Source organism: Polypterus senegalus, chromosome 2 (genome assembly GCF_016835505.1).
Source record: "Polypterus senegalus isolate Bchr_013 chromosome 2, ASM1683550v1, whole genome shotgun sequence".
NCBI lineage: Eukaryota > Metazoa > Chordata > Cladistia > Polypteriformes > Polypteridae > Polypterus > Polypterus senegalus.
The window spans coordinates 275,711,411-275,732,733 of NC_053155.1; the positions used below are offsets into that span (position 1 = coordinate 275,711,411).

The following is a 21,323-nucleotide window of genomic DNA, read 5'->3' on the forward strand; positions in this document are numbered from 1 at the left end:
TTCCCAGGCCAGCCGGAGACATAGTCCCTCCAGCGTGTCCTGGGTCTTCCCCGGGGCCTCCTCCCGGTTGGACGTGCCGGAACACCTCACCAGGGAGGCGTCCAGGAGGCATCCTGATCAGATGCCCGAGCCACCTCATCTGACTCCTCTCGATGCGGAGGAGCAGCGGCTCTACTCTGAGCCCCTCCCGGATGACTGAGCTTCTCACCCTATCTTTAACGGAAAGCCCAGACACCCTGCGGAGGAAACTCATTTCAGCCGCTTGTATTCGCGATCTCGTTCTTTCGGTCACTACCCATAGCTCATGACCATAGGTGAGGGTAGGAGCGTAGATCGACTGGTAAATTGAGAGCTTTGCCTTACGGCTCAGCTCCTTTTTCACCACGACAGACCGATGCAGAGCCCGCATCACTGCGGATGCCGCACCGATCCGCCTGTCGATCTCACGCCCCATTCTTCCCTCACTCGTGAACAAGACCCCGAGATACTTGAACTCCTCCACTTGGGGCAGGATCTCTCCCCCAACCCTGAGAGGGCACTCCACCCTTTTCCGGCTGAGGACCATGCTCTCGGATTTGGAGGTGCTGATTCTCATCCCAGCCGCTTCACACTCAGCTGCGAACCGATCCAGAGAGCTGAAGATCACGGCCTGATGAAGCAAACAGGACAACATCATCTGCAAAAGCAGTGACCCAATCCTGAGTCCACCAAACCGGACCCCTTCAACACCCTGGCTGCGCCTAGAAATTCTGTCCATAAAAGTTATGAACAGAATGGTGACAAAGGGCAGCCCTGGCGGAGTCCAACTCTCACTGGAAACGGGCTCGACTTACTGCGGCAATGCGGACCAAGCTCTGACACGGTTGTACAGAGACCGAACAGCTCTTATCAGGGGTCCGGTACCCCATACTCCCGAGCACCCCCACAGGATTCCCGAGGGACACGGTCGAATGCCTTTTCCAAGTCCACAAAACACATGTAGACCGGTCGGGCAAACTCCCATGCACCCTCCAGGACTCTGCTAAGGGTGAAGAGCTGGTCCACTGTTCGCGACCAGGACGAAAACCACACTGTTCCTCCTGAATCCGAGGTTCGACTATCCGACGGACCCTCCTCTCCAGAACCCCCGAATAGACTTTTCCAGGGAGGCTGAGGAGTGTGATCCCTCTATAGTTGGAACACACCCTCCGTCCCCTTTTAAAGAGGGGACCACCACCCCGGTCTGCCAATCCAGAGGCACTGTCCCGATGTCCATGCGATGTTGCAGAGACGTGTCAACCAAGACAGTCCTACAACATCCAGAGCCTTAAGGAACTCGGCGATCTCATCCACCCGGGGCCCTGCCACCAAGGAGTTTTTGACCACCTCGGTGACTTCAGTCCCAGAGATGGGAGAGCCCACCTCAGAGTCCCCAGGCTCTGCTTCCTCATTGGAAGGCATGTTAGTGGGATTGAGGAGGTCTTGAAGTACTCCTCCCACCGACCCTAGCGTCGAAGTGAGGTCAGCAGCGCACCATCCCCACCATATACGGTGTTGACACTGCACTGCTTCCCCTCCTGAGACGCGGACGGTGGACCAGAATCTCCTCGAAGCCGTCCAAAGTCGCTCTCCATGGCCTCCAAACTCCTCCCATGCCCGAGTTTTGCCTCAGCAACAACCGAAGCCGCGTTCGCTTGGCCTGCGGTACCTATCAGCTGCCTCCAGAGACCCACAGGACAAAAAGTCCTATAGGACTCCTTCTTCAGCTTGACGGCATCCCTCACGCGGTGTCCACCAACGGGTTGGGGATTGCCGCCACGACAGGCACCGACCACCTTGCGGCCACAGCTCCGGTCAGCCGCCTCAACAATAGAGGCACGGAACATGGCCCATTGGACTCAATGTCCCCACCTCCCTCGGGGCGTGGTTGAAGTTCTGCGGAGGTGGGAGTTGAAGCTACTTCTGACAGGGGACTCTGCCAGCCGTTCCCAGCAGACCCTCACAACACGTTTGGGCCTACCAGGTCTGACCGCATCTTCCCCACCATCGAAGCCAACTCACCACCAGGTGGTGATCAGTTGACAGCTCCGCCCCTCTCTTCACCCGAGTGTCCAAGACATATGGCGCAAGTCCGGCGACACGACCACAAAGTCGATCATCGACCTGAGGCCTAGGGTGTCCTGGTGCCAAGTGCACATATGAACACCCTTATGCTTGAACATGGTGTTGTTATGGACAATCCATGACGAGCACAGAAGTCCAATAACAAAACACCGCCGGGTTCAGATCGGGGCCATTCCTCCCAATCGCCCTTCCAGGTCTCACTGTCATTGCCCACGTGAGCATTGAAGTCTCCCAGCAAAACGAGGGAATCCCAGAAGGTATGCCCTCTAGCAACCCCTCCAGAGACTCCAAAAGGGTGGATACTCCAAACTGCTGTTGGCGCATACGCACAAACAACAGTCAGGACCCTTCCCCACCCGAAGGCGAGGGAGGCCACCCTCTCGCCCACGGGGTAAACCCCAATGCACAGGCACCGAGTCGGGGGGCAATAAGTATGCCCACACCTGCTCGGCGCCTCTCACCGGAGGCAACTCCAGAGTGGTAGAGAGTCCAGCCCCTCTCAAGAAGATTGGTTCCAGAGTCCAAGCTGTGCGTCGAGGTGAGTCCGACTATATCTAGCCGGAACCTCTCGACCTCGCGCACTAGCTCAGGCTCCTTCCCCTTCAGAGAGGTGACATTCCACGTCCCAAGAGCCAGTTTCTGTAGCCGAGGATCAGACCGCCAAGGTCCCCGCCTTCGGCCACCACCCAACTCACACTGCACCCAACCTCCTTGGCCCCTCCCATAGGTGGTGAGCCCATGGGGAGGAGGACCCACGTTACCTCTTCGGGCTGTGCCCGCCGAGCCCCATGGGTGCAGGCCCGGCCACCAGGCGCCGCCATCGAGCCCCACCTCCAGGCCTGGCTCCAGAGGGGCCCGGTGACCAGCCCGGGCAAGGGAAAGCGTCGTCCAAAGTTTTCATCATTGGAGGTTTGTTGAACCGCTCTTTGTCTCATCCCTCACCTAGGACCAGTTTGCCTTGGGTGGCCCTACCAGGGGCATAAAGCCCCGGACAACATAGCTCCTAGGAATTGGGACACGCAAACCCCTCCACCACGATAAGGTGACGGTTCAAGGAGTCACTGATCTGCTGCATATTCCAATTGCACTTGAACTTCAGATCATGAACTGATGACTGAACATAGTCTTTCAGTACCTCCTGATTGAGAGCTGAATTCATGCTTTCCTCAATTATGACTCTGAAGCAGAAACGTATTTCCACAGCTGCACACTACCACATATTTGTCTGTGAGCATGATGTTATTGTGGAAAATTTTGTTAGCTTTACGCCAGATGTAACGGGACCCATGTCTCCCAAAAAGTTCCAGTTTTGACTTATCGGTCCACAGAATGAGAAACATTTGTGGATCATCAAGGTGTTTTTTTTGGCAAGTGTTAAATGAATCTTTACGTTCCACTTCTTTAGCAATGGTTTTTTCCCTTGCAACTCTCCCACAGATACCATTTTTGTCCAGTGTCTTTCTAATAGTGGACTTGTGGACAGTAGCATTAACTGTAATGGGTGAAGCTTGCAGTTCTTTAGATGTTCGTCTGGGGTCTCCTGTGACTTTCTGGATCAGTTTTCTATGCATTCTTGGGGTAATTTTGCTTGGCCGTCTACATCCGGATAGATTTACCACTGTTCCAAGTTTTCACCATTTTTATATATAATACTCTACCGTGGCTGTTCGTTTGTCTGTCCAGGATTTAAAATCACCTGTAGCTCGCAAACTGTTTGACCTATTGATCTGAAATTTGGTACACAAACACTACGTGATGTCTACTATCCACCTTTGGAGTGATGATTGACCTCCAAGGTTATTTCTCTTATTTCGGTGGGTGGAGAAAAGAGCTACTCAGGAAGCAGCAAGTGCATCAACCTCTGAGCAAATTCATGCTAAGTGTACAGAGAAAGAGGATGAAAACTAGTCAAGTGTATTTTAGGTTTTAGTGATTGCTTTTTAACCCTTTCCCATCTGATATATTTCAGTAACTCTCAGGTCATCTGGAATTTCTTTTGATTCATGCATGGTGTGCTGTTTGTTGAGACCTTTTAGCCAACTTTACATTGCTGGGAAGGTTCTATTTAAGCAATGTTTCGGTTCATTAGGTCTGGCAGCAATCCAGCTTGGGTGTGTCCAGTCTAATTTAACCAGTTATCATTTAAACTAGGTTGGAGTGGCCCAGTCAGAGCCCAGATCTCAATCCTATTGAGATGCTGTGGAATGACTTGAAGCAAACCATACACAGAAGACAACCAAAGAATATGGAAGAGTTAAGGCAGTTCTGCAGGGAAGAATGGGCTAAAATTCCCCAAACCCCCCCGATGTGCAGGTTTGATCTGCAGTTACAGGAAGCGCCTGGTTGAGGTCATTGCTGCCAAAGGAGGGTCAACCAGTTATTACATCCCAAGGTTCACTTACTTTTTCCACTACCACTGTGAACGTTGAATGCATTTGTACAATAAAGACATGAAAGAGTAGAATTTTTTGTGTGTCATTGGCTTAAGCTCATTGTGTATATCAGTACATGTGACTTAGATGAAGATCAGATCACTTTTTATGACCAATTCATGCTGTAAACCAGATATTTCCAAAGGGTTCACATACTTTTTTACTTTGAATATATATATATATATATATATATATATATATATATATATATATATATACATGCACTATATATGATATATAGATAGATAGATAGATAGATAGATAGATAGATAGATAGATAGATAGATAGATAGATAGATAGATAGAGAAACACAAGAGAGAGGTAAATGGTGTGGCCTGTTTGCAGAGTGATTAGTGCTGCTAACTCACGGCTTTGGGGGACCATGTTTAAACCCTGGCCTGGCCACTGACTACGAGAAGCTTGCATGTTCTCTAAATGTCTGTCTTGATTTTTCCTGCACATTTTTTAAACACATGCTTGTTAATTAACAGGCGATGTCAGTCTGACTATTCAAACAGATTATCCCCAACATCTTTGGTGCTCTCTCTCTCTCTGCGAGTTTAACAATTTTAAAATGTCAAGGCAACTAAGTTTTATAAAACATGGAATATTTATTGAATAACAAATTAAAATACTTCTTAAAATGCAGTAATATTTTGTTTTGTCATACATTCTTTATAAAGTGAAATTTTATAACCATAAACAATAAAGTAAATGTAAAAGTAGAAAAGTTCCCACATGGAACATTAACTGTTTTGTTCAAGTAGTACACACAGAAATACAGTACATTGTAATAAATACTGACATCATTACAGCATAAAGAGAGGCTTACAATATTCAGCCTTCACAATTGTAATACATCTGCAGTGCTGATTGAAAAACGTTTTAAAATCAGATACTCCACTTTTTTTTAGATGTGAGGATTTTGGAATGTTTCCTAGTGTTATTTGTTATTAACCATTGACCACTTTCACGATCAGCCCACACAGTACTTGAATTCCGTAGTATTCAAGGACTTTTATTACAGCTCATCCCTTTCATTCTTTCTGTGGCAGCTGCAAAAAGATGAATAATCTGTTGGCTGCTGAACAAGTTCCATTCCTTGCCGAATCTCTGGTTTGGAGGTTTGACGCTCTGCATACGTCTATAAAAGAAAAAAGACGGCAAAATAATATTGTTAGGAAATGAGGATGATGTCAGTGCTTTGTATGATTTTTATATATGAAACAAGAGTAATTCCTACCTATAAAGAAAAACATAAAACATAGTATTGGGAGAAATTTACAGATCTATTAGCGGTAGTGGGACCAGCTATGTTATATGGGTTGGAGATGTTAGCACTCACCAAAAAACAGGAGACCGAGCAGGAGATGGTAGAGTTGAAGATGTTAAGATTTGCATTGGGTGTGATGAGGATGGACACAGTTAGAAATGAGGACATTAGAGGGTCAGCTCTGTTTGGACGGTTTGGAGACAATGTCAGAGAGGTGAAATTGTGTTGGTTTGGACATGTGCAAAGGAGAGATGCTGAGTATATTGGGAGAAGGATGCTAAGTATGGAGTTGCCAGGCAAGAGGAAAAGAGGAAGACCTAAGAGAAGGTTTATGGATGTGGTAAGAGGACATAAACATGGCGGGTTAAAAGAACAAGATACAGAGGACAGGAAGATATGGAAAAAGATGATCCACTGTGGCAACCCCTAACGGGAGCAGCTGAATGAAGAATGGGAAGAAGATTGAGAGAACTATACAAAAAGTCAATGTCAGAAGAAAAAAAAAAAACTGAAAAGCCAAAGCAAATGTGGACTACAGTTTACCTCCTTTTGCTAATCTGCAACCTGAAACAACTACTCCAGTGTTGAATGGCCTTGTGAGCTCCTCTTGATCAAAAGGCTAAAAACAATTATACGCTCATAAAAACTGAAAATGGGCCATGGCTGTATGGAACCATATTAGGGTGATAATACTAGGGTGGCTATTTTTAAATAGCAGATGACAATGCTGGATTAACACTTCCACAGGTCCCTGGGTGGCTTAGCTCCTTAACAAGTAGTTGATCATACTTTAAAAATGCAGTGTGCAGACACCAGATCTCACTTGTGATTTCTGCATTGGCTTTGTTGCCCCATGGATACTCGATCATTTCCATGGACTTATGGGATTGGTAAAAATGTCCCTTAACGTCATGGGCTGCCTAGCACACACCCAGGATGCCCTGATGGTAGTTCTCCCCTGCCAGATGATGCAATGAAGACCATAACACTTACAGGTTACTGCCACACTTGCCAGTTTTTCCCCTTGCTATCCCTGATTTTAGAACCTTTAACATGTATTATAACTTTCTAATAACATATCAATACAATTGCCTTTGGCCTTTTATTAATTAGAGCATTTTATTCTGTGCATAAGGTAACATTTTATTTTAAGACTCATGAAACATACCTGGAAGACCAAGGAATAGTAACAGTACAAGCGGCTTGGCTGCAGAAGCTCCCGAGCAGAAACCTGCCCATCTCTTGCAATGGTCTGTGCTTTGGCATCATTTTGCTGTCAACAGATTTAAAGAATTTAATATTACACCACTTGTTTATTAGAACCAAAATAAAGGGGTTGTGGCAGACACCAGAGATAAGACATGTTTGTCTGTTTCATGTTGTTTAGAGATCTTTATATAGACAACGTCTTTGCATCCTATAAACAATTACATTCCAAATTTAACATTACAGCTACACATTTCTTTCACTGTCTTCAAATTAGGAACTTTGTTAAACAGAACCTGCCTGATTTTCCTCATCTTGCATCCTCGTCCATGCTGGAAAAAATATTGCTTAATCTCAAGGACTTAAACACCATCTCTGCAATATATAAAACTAGCCAACCCGCGGCGTACCATACGCCACATAATCAGGCCGGTTTTTTAATAATTTTTAAGCACAGGGAGAAAATTTAACATTTGCAAAATCTGTAATGTAATAAATCAGCAAGAAAAGCAACATTGTAACAATGCACGGAACGAACCAACACACAATCATCCGTGCGGGCGAAGCGAGGTGGGAGGGGGGTGTGTACAAAGTGCAGGAGCATCTAAGAAGATGCATGTTTGTCGCGGATGCGAATTGCTGTATGTAGCGTGTTCAACACTTTGCTATGCTGCACGTGGTCGTGCGTCGTAACCGAAAACTTGTTTTTTAAAGACTGCTCGCTTCATTGTGTTTTAACCTCAGTTGTAAAGGAATGTTTTAATGATCCCATGGGATACCCCTCGCAAACAGTTTTACACGCCGCATATGGCGATTCACCTCCGCGAGAAACATGCCTCTATTAACAGTCAACGTGTGGGAGGGGGGTGTGTACAAAGGGTAGGGACGAAAACAGTGGGAGCATATGAGTCGCACTTAGTGGCAATTCCACGGTTTGCAGCCCGAATGGGGTTCAACGGCTTACCCACGCCTAGACACACGCTCAATCTCATGCATAATTATTTATTGAATGGTAAACACTTCTGGAAAGACACGGTTGTCTAAAACAGGGTAGTGTGAGAATACAACAGTAAGTGAATGAAAAGATGGAACTCTGGAGAGAACAAAATACAACACAATAGTGAACCCGCGGCATAACAAACGCCGCATAATTATTTATTGATGCTTGAACACTTCTGGAAAGACAAAGGGACACCCTCAAGAACTGTTCTACGCGCATACAGCAATTCACATCTGCGACAAACAAACTGTTTTACACACTGCATACAGCGAATCACATCCGCGACATGATTTTTCCTAGATGGTCCTGTCGTGTCCACTCTCGCACCCGAAGCATACACACTGCCTGCTCATGTGCCCGGTCGCAAGCCGCGTCCAGCCTCGTTCTCAAAGCATACACACCGCCTGGTCATGTGTCCGCTCGCAAGAGAAACTCACGGAGAGCCGCCCACCAGCTGCCTGTGTGTGTGCCTCTGTCTGTCTCTGGCGTGGCTTTCTCTTGCGCTGCCTCTGTGTGAACCGGTCAGGCACAGAGAAGGTCAGCTGCTGACAGAGCGTCTCGACTGTTGCAGGGTCTGCATTGGTGAAGCAGGTGAGACGGTAATGAAACAGAGGCACAGGGCTTATTGGTTTTTAAAGACTGATTCTTTCATTGTGCTTTAACCTCAGTTTTAAAGGATTGTTTTAAGGATCCCATGGGATACCCCTCGCAAACTGTTTTACACGCTGCATATAGCGATTCACCTCCGCGAGAAACATGCCTCTATGAACAGTCAACGTAGCTCGGAGGTACATGACATTAACCTGACCTGCACTGCATGTGGCCTCTATGACAGACGAACATAAATGACACCATTTTTTCTGTGTCGTCGCGTTCGAGTTGGTGGGCGTGGCCCTGCGAGTTGTCGTCGTATCCAATGGTCTTGGAGTTGGTGGGCGTGGCTCCTTCATGTGTGCGCCATAGGTGTCTCACTTGTCGGCGGCTTAGTGAATCTACGCCCCTTCCGGCGTGCTTTTCATGGTTGTCTTGCCTTAAACCTTAAAATATCTCATCAATAAACTGGATTTTCTTACCTTGGACCCCAACATCTTTTGTGTTTATTTACAGTAGTTAGCAGGATTATATCCACACATTGGCACCTACTAACACTGCAGACATCCGCAGACAACTGGCAGAGCAAACACAACAGCCACAACTACAACATTTAAACAGCAGACTGTCCTGGCAGAAAATGCAGCCTCACTCCTACATGGCTTTGGCACAATTGATGTAAGATTCACACATGTGCTTCAGAAGCTATGCCTTAATGATGAGCTGAAACCTACATGAAACTAATGATCTTTGAGAGAACATTATGAAAAGTCCAATTTGGACTGAACACCTATGCTTGCACCTTTTCTGTGTGGTGGAGTCCAACATGAACGATAGTGATTATCTTCTGAAAAAGAGGATCCCGACCAGTTTAGGAGTTATGAGAGCTGCGAGAGCTTAATGGTTCAGAGAACGGACTTAACATGTGGATCAACAGGTAAGGGCATGACTGGGAATGGGCTGCCAAGTAAGCTGCAGCTGGTATAGTCAAGATGGCAAAGACTTCACACAATGTTTCTCTTCATGTGTCTTTATTTATTTATTTATTTATTTAATGAAGTCCTGTAAAAAGTCAAATTTCCCCCTGGGGACAAATAAAGTTTCATCTATATAAGCACATGCTTCCAACCCAACCAACCTATAATAATAATAATAATAATAAATATAATAATAATAATAATAATAAATTTTATTTATATTGCACTTTCCCATGCTCAGGGCACTTCTATTTATAAATCTATATATATATATATTCATACATTTATATCTAACTGTAAATAAAGTTCTGTCTATCTCTTGCCATGTCTTTGCCATGACACTTCTGGGATATCTGTGCTACGAAAGCTAGTAGACTAATATTCTTCTGTGCTCCAAGAGTGGAAGACCCAGACACAAGCAACTGTAACAAGGGGAGAAAAGAAACACTTGAATAATTTTGGACAGTAACACATTGGAAGTCTGTAAAAACATCTGGTAATGACCCTCAGTGTGATGGTTTGGTAGAACACTTTAATCCAACCATTGAACCTGTGCTGTGTAAACTTGTTGAGGCAGACATATGGGATTGGGACCTTATTCTTCTTTTCTATTTGCATACTTGTAGCTGCAGCAGTGTCTAGTAGCAGTATTAATATTGTCACATGTACAGAGTAAAATTAAACTGCATGTCTGACAAACATGCAACACATCACCACTATCTAGCACCTCAGTAGCCTTTTTGATGTCTATTTGGGGTGCAACTAACAGGCATCCTGGGTGTAGTCAGGTTGGGATGAACATGATACTCAGATCAACATTTTTTAATACATTTTATAGCTTAAAAAGTGATCTGAAAAAATGGTGTTGTCTCCACAATGAGCAGGCCAGTTAATGTAATTGTGAGACTGCATTAGTGAATTGAAAACTGGGGGATCATGTTATGGTATTATCTCCAGCTCTTTATTATTATCTTCTTAATCCTTATTTATAACAATTATTTTTACAGTTAAGTAAAAAAATTGTATGCTGTGTTAATGAAGCAAACATAGACAAGATGTGCTGATCTTTAGTCACTTAAAGGCCACGTCACATTAGACATCTTTTCCAGTAATTTTCAGTCGTAGATTTACTTTACATAATATTAGCAAATCAGAGGCAGTCAATGTTATAATTCCACGAAGGCGATTGCCTAATGTGACACACCCAGCGACTCACTTCGACTAGTCCACAGCTCATTCTGGCAACAGGTTTCATTTATTCTTTAGTCACGTTGATGGGCTCTGTGTGCATGTTAACTGACAACCAATGAATGCTCGTCCTGAAGTTTAATGCATATAATGCAGCAAACCGAAGGCAGGTTCATCTGTCTGATGTCTCATGTTTAACATACAAAGACAGGAAGGAAAAAAGAAAAAGGGAATGAGACTGCAGCTGAACTCGCCATACCTGATAACCCTTCGTACAGCACCGGCTCCATCGGTCAAGATACTATTGGATACCAGAAAAAAAGGGGCAAGCATGAAAGTGCTGAAAGGTCATTGCACTGTTGTAAAATTTAACATGCCCAGCAAATTTCAGTCACTTAAACTGATATGGTCCAGTGACGAGATCAGCAATTGTAGTCCACAAGTCGGACATACTCTACGACTAGAAATTGCGTAATGTGACATCAGCTTAAATAGGATAAAACTGGAAAAATTGGATTATAGATAAGAGTGTCTAAGGGTTTTCATGAGGCTAGCTTTATTGAGCAACATAATAAGAAAATTTCCTCATTCACTCCTGTCAATCCAATGGTCTGCTGTCTTTCTTGAGCTCATTTGATTTACCTATCAGGCCTTTTTTCTGTTCTGTTACCCCAACTGTCTTCCTCTTTTACATCCTAATTGGCTGATGCAGTGATTGTTCGTATGATGTGGCTCTTGATATGGCCCATGGTGCCATTGTGAGGCCAGCTGTTTCAGTAGGGGTTACATTTAAACTGTAAATTGAAACTTCCTCTGTAGTACGAGAACAAAAACTGTTTTGTGATCTTCACTGTCATTGTATCATCTAACAAATAAAGAGATGGCTTCCTGTTCAATTCACATTTTTTTTACTTCAGAAAGCCTTCATTGATTTGTTTTCTGTTGACCTTGCAAGCCCAGTTGTGAACGGCACCATTCTGTGTACAATTTTCTGACTTGATCAGTTTAAACATGTATGGTGTATTTCATAAACTGAAGGCCTAACAGAGACTGGTGCAGCAGCTAGCACTACAGTTCTAGGAATCACTGTAATATCCTCCAACTTTTTTAAAAGCATTTGTTTTAGCTTAAAGCTACGGCTACATATTTAGAACCATGCAAAATGTGAAAATTAGCTCATAACAGTGCCCTTTTGCCATTTCTCCAGTGCTAAAAGGTTCAATACTTTTTAAAGAGTTTCCTTACTTAATATTGTAGCTTGGTCCATTCTCAGACTGTTTACTACGACAAAAACAACAGCATTTCTTCCATTTCTTTTCAATTGCCATCTCTGATGTTATCTTCTCTCCTATTCTTGTCTCTTCCATATACAGTTAAAGGTCTTCAGACCCAGCAATTTGTGGGCAGAACTGAAAAAGCGTGCGCAAGCAAGGAGGCCTACAAACCTGTCCCAGTTACACCAGTTCTGTCTGGAGGAATGGGCCAAAATTCCAGCAACTTAGTATAAGAACCATGTGGAAGGCTACCCAAAATGTTTGGCTCAAGTTAAACAATTTAAAGGCAATGCTATCAAATATTAATAAAGTGTACGTAAACTTGTGACCCCCTGAAATCGTGATATAGTCAATAAAAAGTGAAATAATCTGTGAAGATTGTTGGAAAAAATTGCTTTTGCCCTGCACAAGGTATATGTCTTAATGAAATGCCAAATTTATAGTTTGTTAATATAAAATCCGTGGAGGGGTTATAAGATGAGTTTTAAAGATGTCATCCTAAGTGTATGTAAACCCGGACTTTCTGAATTCACCTAAGCTCTGTTCTTTCTTTGTTTCTGTCATCTCTTTCCCCTTCATTGTGCACTCAGGAGTCCTAAAACCATGAGACCGACCTACCAACCTGCCTGCTCGAGACCCAAAGCTGTGGGGTATTCCCTAGGCTGACCTCATAACCTTAGTCAACAGAGGACATGGCCAACCAGGTAACTGCAGCCAAAAGCCTTTAATTGTGGTTATTCTTACATATAGCAGCACAATGGTGCACTGGTCCACACTGCCACCAGCATTTTGGGCTTGATTCTGAGAGTTTTATGCTCTCTTTGTGTGGGAAAGCACTTTTTTGGTTATTTAATTTTCTTACGCACATCTAGTGAGAAGTCAAGTGCAATGACACCTTTTATTGGCTTACTAAAAAGATTAGAATATGCAAGCTTTCGAGGCAACTCGGTCTCCTTCTTCAGGCAAGATGTAAGAAGGGGTCTGAGTTGCCTCGAAAGCTTGCATATTGTAATATTTTAGTTAGCCAATAAAAGGTGTCATTTTGCTTGACTTCTCACTACACCCATAATGGCTAACATGGTACAACACCCTAGTACTAATTACGCACATCGGAAAGACGTGATAGGTTGATTTGTGATTCTAAACTAGCCCGCTATGAGCAAGGTGGGCGAGTTCTTCAATGAGACTCTCTGTTCACAGCTGCCAGCTCCCAAAATTGATGAAATGAGTTAAAGAATGTTATAGGAGGAGAAATTAGAAATTAGAAGCACACACTGGTACAGCACATTGCCACATCCACCAAATGACAAACCAACTCAGGATCCCAGATTAGGACCCGAGTGCAGCCATGCAACGGGTGACACCTCAGCACCACATTAGTTCAGATGGAATGGAACAGTGGGAGTTTTTTTTACAGTGGCTAGAGTGCCAATTCTGCCACCAACCCCAAGGTTTTCCCTGCAGGTTGGAGGACCTGCTTACTGGGCTGGATGTGGGATAACGTAATACCCAGGTTAGAGCAATTGCAGGTTAAGGGCCTTGCTCAAGGGCCCAATGAAATAGGGTCACTTTTTGTTGGCGTTTATGCAATTTGAACCGGCAACCTTCCAATTGCCAGTGCAGATCTCTAGCCTCAGAGCCACCACTCCGCAACAATGTTATGTTATGTTATAAATACAACTTACAGTCCACATATTGTATACTTTTATCTTGTCATCATCTGTGAGATTTCATATTTTTTCTGTAGCTAGTCCAAAGGCTATAAGGAAGAACAACTTTCTCACACAGATTTAATTACATCAGCACAAAAAAAGGGTGTGGCAAGGACAAGAAAAACAAACCATCTACGAAAAAAAGCGTGTAATATTTCAGCTTCAGAGATGAATACAGTGCCAAAAGTGAATGTAAAAATTTCCAAGATATGATAAAAATTAATTCTTCAAGATATGAACACAGATACAAAAGCCCTTGATGCCAGACGTAATGCATACCTTGGCCCACTTTATCTTTTCAATGAGGTCTGACAGATCTTCCCTCAATGCGACATAGTGCTTTCCTGCTTTTAAATGAATGTAGAAATGCTCATAGTAAGATGATTCTTGCTTGAGAATGAGAGAGTTGCCCAGCATTAGGTAAGGGAACCGATAAGCTGCCACTGTACCATCCACATTCACCTGGTATTTATACTGCAGGGGGAAAAAAGAAATAAAACAAACTACGCAATTAGAACAGTACTTTTAGAAACACTGAAGAGCAAAAATAAACATTTAAAATGAGTACAAAATGGCACACCCAACTATTTTTATAGTCTGCAAACAAGGCCGGATTAAAACCTCTGTGGGCCAAGTTTGCCAATGGTCACCCCACCCAAATTCCACCTCATATCCCATACCATGAACGTCTCCACTAAGTACTGGAACAATCTTATATATTATGAACATCACGTATGTCAATAATAATTTTGGTGCAAGGGTTAAAGGAGATAAAAAGTCCTAAATTTCATATTGGGTCAACGCCACCTTCTTTTTAGTTCATTAGTTAACAGACTAGTTAATGAGAAAATCAGCCTCTGATAGCGCAGTTAATGAACATCAGTTAAACATTTTTAAAGGCCTAAGTTAATCTGTAGAAAATATACAACTCTCTCATGGAATGTGGGGAAAGCATCCATAGAATGGCAGATTAGTGTGGAGGCCCCCATATTTAAGACGGATGACCAGGAGGTGTGTTCCAACTATAGAGGGATCACAATTCTCTGCCTCCCAGGTAGACTCTGACCGATGGTTAATTTAAAGATACAGGAGAAATAGTGTGGGTTTCATTCTGGCTGTGGAACAGTAGACCAACTCTTCTCCCTCGTGCAGTTGCTAGAAGGTGCTTGGGTGTATAATAACTCCGTCCTCATGTGCTTTATATATTTGGAAAAAGCATACAACCCTGTCCCTTGGCATGTGTTCTGGGAGGTCCTGCAGGAATAAGAGGTAACAGGGCTGCTCCTGCATGTTGTTTGTTCTCTGGTCAAAAGCAGTGGTAGCTGTGTCCAAATTTGTTCACTGTGGGTGTTGGGCTCCGTCAAGGCTGTTTCTTGTCACCACTGCTCTGTGTTTTTTTCATGCATAGGATATCAAGACACAACTGAGAATGTGTGTCTAGTTGGGAAGGCTAGAGGTAGCATCTTGTAGATGTAGATGGTGTTGTGTTTGCTTCATCAGCATCTTCAAGTCTAAGGTCTCATGGAAAAGAGTGGATCGCTTTCTTCAGGTAATGGGGGAAAACTGCCTTAGTGGAGGAGTTCAAATATCTCGGAACTTTGTTTATAAATGATGGAAAGGGGAACATGAAATTGACAAGTGGACCATTCTTTGGGTGCTGTCCGTGGTAGTGAAGCGGGAGTTGAGTCTAAAGACAAAACTTTCAGTTTACTGGTCGATCTGCACAGCTCAGCTGTGATCATGACCTTTGGGTAATGACTGAAAGAATGAGATCAGCAACAGAAATGATGCTTCTTCATAGGGCGAGAAGCAATTTGAGAGAGCCTCAGAGTACAGTTGCTTCTCCTCTGGATCAAAAAGAGCCAGGTGAGGTGTTTTGGGCATGTCTTTACAATGTCCCTCATATGGCTCCCTCTAGAGCTGCTCTAAGCAATTCCCACTAAGTGGAGACCCTGTTGCAGACCCAGAACATGCTGGAGGGATTGTAACACTTGGCTGCATTGGGAATAACTGGGAATTCCTTAGGAAGTGGTGAAATCTAGCTGGGGGCAGGGACATTTGGAGTGACCTTCTTGGCTTACTGCCAACATGACCTTCACCAGGAAATGATAAGCGAGGACTTAAAAATAAATACAAATAGGTTATCAATAAAAATACATACTGGAGAAATAATTTGAAATGCAGAGAATGGTGAAGACTTTTAAGGTGACTGGATACTTTTGCAAGGCTTCATGTCTTTGGCATGTGGGAGAAAAAACAGATAACCTGGAGAAACAACCCACACTGGAAAAGGGAGAATGTGCAAACTCATCACAGACTATGACTAACTATGGGACTTGAACCCAGAACGGTGAATCTATCACACAACAGTGTAAAGTAAATAATGCAAAATTGCACTTGTATAGATTTGTAACACTTGCTGTATCTGCTACATCTCTGAATGATGGGTCACCCAAACATCTTTGCGGTTGGGCGATAGGCATTAGATGAAACTCTGCAGTGACACATTACTATCTAAATAACCTGGTGTTGGATTTACCAGTCTTTACAAACAATTTACTTCTTAAGTCTTCAGAAAAGGTCCCTTCATTTGTAGGTAAGCCAGGAGCAACAGGAAAGCTGGAAGGTGGGAAGTAGGAAATGACAGATTGGACAGAAAGAGGAAGATAAGGCACCATATTTACTAAACAAACACGTATACAAGTCTTTATGGAATTTTCACTAGGGCTTTTGATTCAAAAGCGCCAACCATCACGCGTTCCTGAGATACACTTTTATACCTCAGATAAGCATGGTGTTTGGAGAAATGGAATGTACTTTATGACACAGAAACTCTGCCTTCAGCGAAGTATTACATTTCTGTGTGCACATGCCACAATGCTGACAGGTTGACTTTGAGCCGCAGAAAGCCTGAAGTTAAACATACTCTCCAATAAAAAATGAAGAACATAAATTCAGTTAGTTATTCAGCTCATTTTATATCGAGCACCATGACAAAGACCAAAATCGAGTTATAGCAGAATCAAGCCTTGTATTTATAAAAAATAAAAGGTCTGTTTTACGCTAAAGATGTAGAATGAGGGTGACACAGTGTTTAGCATTTCTGCTTCATAACCCCAAGGGGAATGGATACAAATTCTAGTCCTGTCACTATCTATCTGGAATTTGCACATTCCCTGAATGTCTGCTTAGGTCTTCAATGGACACCCACATTGCAATAATCAAAATTGACTCAATTTCAGTTAGTGTGAACAACATCATTCTATACAATTTTCTGACTTCTTGTGGGTACAACTGAAGTAAATCAGAAATTGAAGACCTTAGGTTCTTTTTGTTTTTTATAGATATGTTCATGGGTTGGTAATGCAGCCGCTCGGGTCCTCAACAGTGAGGATCCTGTGAGCTAGATCACTCTCGGGGAATTGCGCCACATGGCTATAGTGCCGTAACTGCTGCTCCCTCAAAATGCAGGTAATGTGCCTCATTTGGGACTTTGTTAGCAACCACTAGTTTGAAACAAATTCAAACCAGAGGTACCCAAAGCTTCTCCAAAGAGACACAGTACCAAAGGAGTCCAATATCCGTGTCGGGTCACTGGATAGCGTCCATATCTCGCAACCACATAGCAAAAGGGAAGCACCAGGATTCTAATGACTTGGACCTTCATCCTTTTGCACAGATATTGAGAGCATCACACACCCCTTTCTAGCGACCTCATAACTCCCCATGCTCTCCCAATGTGTCTACTGACTTCATAGGAGGAGTCACCAGAGACAGGAATGTCACTGCCGAGGTAAGTAAACCTCTCGACAAGGTTGACACTCTCTCCTCAGTCAGACACACTGCAAATGGCTGTGCTCAAGAGGTCATTAAATGCCTGGATCTTGTTTTTTATCCAGAACATTTGTAAGCCCAGACACTTAAAGTTCTCAAAGAATAAGAAAATTTCTTTTCAAGTGTAATATAGCATTTGTTATAACCCTCTTAATGGCACAGACACTAAGACCAGGCTATTTTAAATAGAAAAATAAAAACTGTGATTCTAATACCTTAAAAAAATCAAAAAAGCCAATAACGCTGGCTTTCCCCAGCTCCTTTTCCTTCTCTCTAAAGAAGAAGTATCCAGTTATACCAGCATCAAGTAACTCTGGGTGCTCTTTGGATATGTTTACTAATCTGAGACGATCTTCACGGCTGTCCCGGCCTCGGAAAAAGGCCTTGTCTGTTTTACTTCCCCAAGCTGGGCCTAAGGAGACACAAAGGGGTATATAGTATAATGAGGTACATAAATCAGAAGTCCCATTTTGACCAGAAAACATAAAGAGTCTGCAATGCATGTTCCAGTGTCAACAGTGCTATGTTAAATATTCTCCTGATGACGTTTATTTTAAACTATATCCACATGAACTCAGTCCTCTGCTGCTTTAACAGTCATTTTCCAAGTTGCAATCAGATTGGCAAGTTCTCCCAAAACCTTGGGGCTGTTGGAGCAGAAATGTTTATAGCCATATAACCCACCACTGTTAATCACCATCTATGACATGTAAGAGGGATGGTACCCTTATTCTATCTCGAGTTCACGGGGGTATTTAGTTTACCTCAGCGCTGAAAGACATTTACAATTGTGTTTTCTTACCAGAATGATGAGGTATTGCAGTACCTATTCTGTTTACACCAAAGGTCCATGAAATCACCCCATAGGGTCTTGTAGGACAACAGTGTCATGGTAGATATTTTCTATTATTTTTCCTGAATTCTTTGTGTGTTCATAAATTAAGTTATACATGTTTTAGAGGATTTTCCTGCACAGACAATCCATTGGTGTCATTAGCTTCTCGATTGGAAATGTTATTTCAAAGTTTATGATTTTTTGTGTCATTCTTGATGCCATTTTGTTTTGTTGATCTGCACTGCTGATTTGGGTGTTTGCAAGACCTATTTCTATGGAAGATAATCCCATAATGCTTTGGGATGGTGTGGTGATGACTTCATCAGCACAGTCATATAAAGGTTATCCAAGCCGTTCCTCCATATCCAAGATTTTTGTGTGCAATCTTTATGTTTAGTGTTTTAGGGTCTATCAATCATGTTTCATACTTTCAGTTTTCACTTAAGTAACATTTTTGGTATCACACCAAACATCCTCAGACAGTAACTTCTCCCAACCATCCAAGAACAATTTGGTGTCGAACAATTCCTTTTCTAGCATGTTGGAGTACCGTGCTATAAGGCAAAAGTGATAACTAAGTGGCTCAGGGATTAAAAAACATCACAATTTTGGGTCCATGGCCCGGAAACTCCCCAGACCTTAATCCCATTGAGAACTTGTGGCCAATCCTCAAGAGGCGGATGGAGAAACAAAAACCCACAAATTCTGACAGACTCCAAGCATTGATTATGCAAGAATGGGCAGCCATCAGTCAGGATTTGGCCCAGAACTTGACTGATAGCATGCCAGGGCAAATTACAGAGGTCTTGAAAAGAAGGGCCAGCACTGAAAATACAGACTCTTTGCATAAACTTAATGTAATTGTCAATAAAAGCCTTTGAAACATATGAAATGCTTGTAATTATACTTCAGTATACCATAGGAACATTTGACTTAAAGATCTAAAAACACTGAAGCAGAAAATTTTGTGAAAACCAATACTTGAGTCTTTCTCAAAACTTTTGGCCATGACTGTATTTTTACTTTTGATCCCAAGCAAAGTTTTATTAAAGAGACTCACGGTGTGGAGTCTTCCACTGGTGGCATCATGTTAATGCTGAAAAAGTGTCAGATTTTGGAACATTTCGGAGTTTGGAAATTGGGATAAGGTATACTTGTATTCAGTTATTGTTTTATGTTTAGACAGTATGATGGCTCAGTGATAGGGCTTCTTCCTCAGTTCTTCAGAGTCCTAGGTTTCAATCATGGCCACATGTTTTGCCCAAATCCACTTTTGTATGGTACTTTGATTTCCTTCCACTTCCTTAAAGACATGCAGGTTATGCATATTAGTAATCCTGCAAAGCACAGAGGCCCCTTCTAATGACTGACTCTTGCTTTGGGCCCACTATTTCCAGGATATCCTCTAGCCACCCTCATAACCTTGTATTAGGCTCAGCAGGTGTGTAAAATGAATGTTTTGTGTTTTGCATTTAGAAATCTGCAGTATGTAACGGCGCTGAGCCAGTCGTCAGAGACGAGCACAACTAGCAAAACATTAGCAGACTAGCAACATAAAAATTCTTTTAATCCAATTCACACTTGCAGGCAGCATTACATGCAAGGCAAGAAACAGGCCTGGACAGGGCCATTTACATACACATAGGCCAGTTTGGAATTGCCAGTTAAATTAATCGCCGTCTTTGAGGATGTGGGAAGAAAACCTGAACTTCTGGAGATAAATTTAATAGTATGTAGACATGGGGAATACATGCACACTACAAACAAACAACAAGTGGACACAAGATTCAAACCCAGGGCCCTGGATCCAAGAGGCAACAACAACTGTACCTTTGGCCACCCTGCACTGTTTTGATGTTAAACTGTCCAACTTTACTCCTACAATAGAGCCTGCCTTCTTAACAAGTTTGTCCAGGCGTGAGGCATCTTTCATCTTTATGCTGCCATCTTACTGCAGATGTTGAAGGATGCCAACTTTGTCAGAAAGTATAGTCTGCTCTGACCTTTCTTACCTTAATTGCTATGCTTCACAAATATTCCATACATACGGTAAATAATAACAGCAAAGAAAGCTATGGTAGAACAGATAGTCAAAGAGCTTAACAATGATGGGTATGAAAAACCTCATTTTTAAAAGACACAAATTTTAAAAGTGCCCAGGTTGCTTTCTCTTTGGTGCTTACACATTCTGTTTTTCACTGGACACTCTGCTCTTTCCCTCACTACTCAAACATACGCATGTGAGATTATTTGGTTCCAATTTTGCAATGATTCCTGTTGGAATAAGCTATAGGCTTCCACAACCCTAAAACTGGGTACACGGGGTTCAGTAAATTAGAACATCCCAAAAATTTCAAAACATTTAGCACGGCAAAGCAATGCCAATCCTAACCACTTGATTCCTCTAAAACAACATCAACTCAAGTTTTGAAGGTCCTAAAGTCCTATTTTCTACCACACTATTTGGTTATTTATTCCATGTGTCTCTATGACTCTCTGTGTGAAGAAAAACTTTGCAATATTTGTGACAAATCTACACTTAGAAAGTTTTCAGCTGTGTTTCTGCTGAACTCTTTTTAAAGTAACATGCTGGATCCACTGCACCAATTCATCACATAATTTTAAAATCTTCAGTCATGTCACCTCTTAATATCTGTTTGCTTATATTAAAAATGATCAGCTCCTTCAATTTCTCGTCATAGCTCCTACCTCTCAGCCCCAGAATGAGCCTAGTTGTTCTTCTCTGGACTTTCTCTAGTTCTGCTATGTCTATTTTTGTAATATGAAGACCAAAACTTTACCCAGTACTGTAGGGGAGGCCTAGCAAGTAATGTGTTTTAAAGCCTAATTTGTGCTCTACACATCATGCTATATACCCTAACTTTCTGTTAGCCTTC

General features: G+C 42.8%; 1 protein-coding gene across 3 annotated transcripts in view; it reads right to left on the bottom strand.

Annotated features, from left to right (window-relative positions):
- Positions 1 to 5,148: 5,148 nt before the first annotated feature.
- poglut3 (protein O-glucosyltransferase 3) overlaps positions 5,149 to 21,323 on the bottom strand; it is a 57,249-nt gene continuing 41,074 nt past the window's right edge. For 2 of the 3 annotated variants that reach the window (XM_039745615.1, XM_039745616.1), the window contains exons 5-8: positions 17,807 to 18,003; positions 14,037 to 14,231; positions 6,978 to 7,082; positions 5,151 to 5,680 (exon numbers count right to left, since the gene is read on the bottom strand). In XM_039745615.1, the coding sequence (XP_039601549.1) occupies positions 5,558 to 5,680; positions 6,978 to 7,082; positions 14,037 to 14,231; positions 17,807 to 18,003 (620 nt within the window). In that variant the 3' untranslated portion in view covers positions 5,151 to 5,557. Of the gene's footprint in view, positions 5,681 to 6,977; positions 7,083 to 14,036; positions 14,232 to 17,806; positions 18,004 to 21,323 lie in introns of all 3 variants that reach the window. The other variant, XM_039745614.1, reaches the window with a different exon arrangement.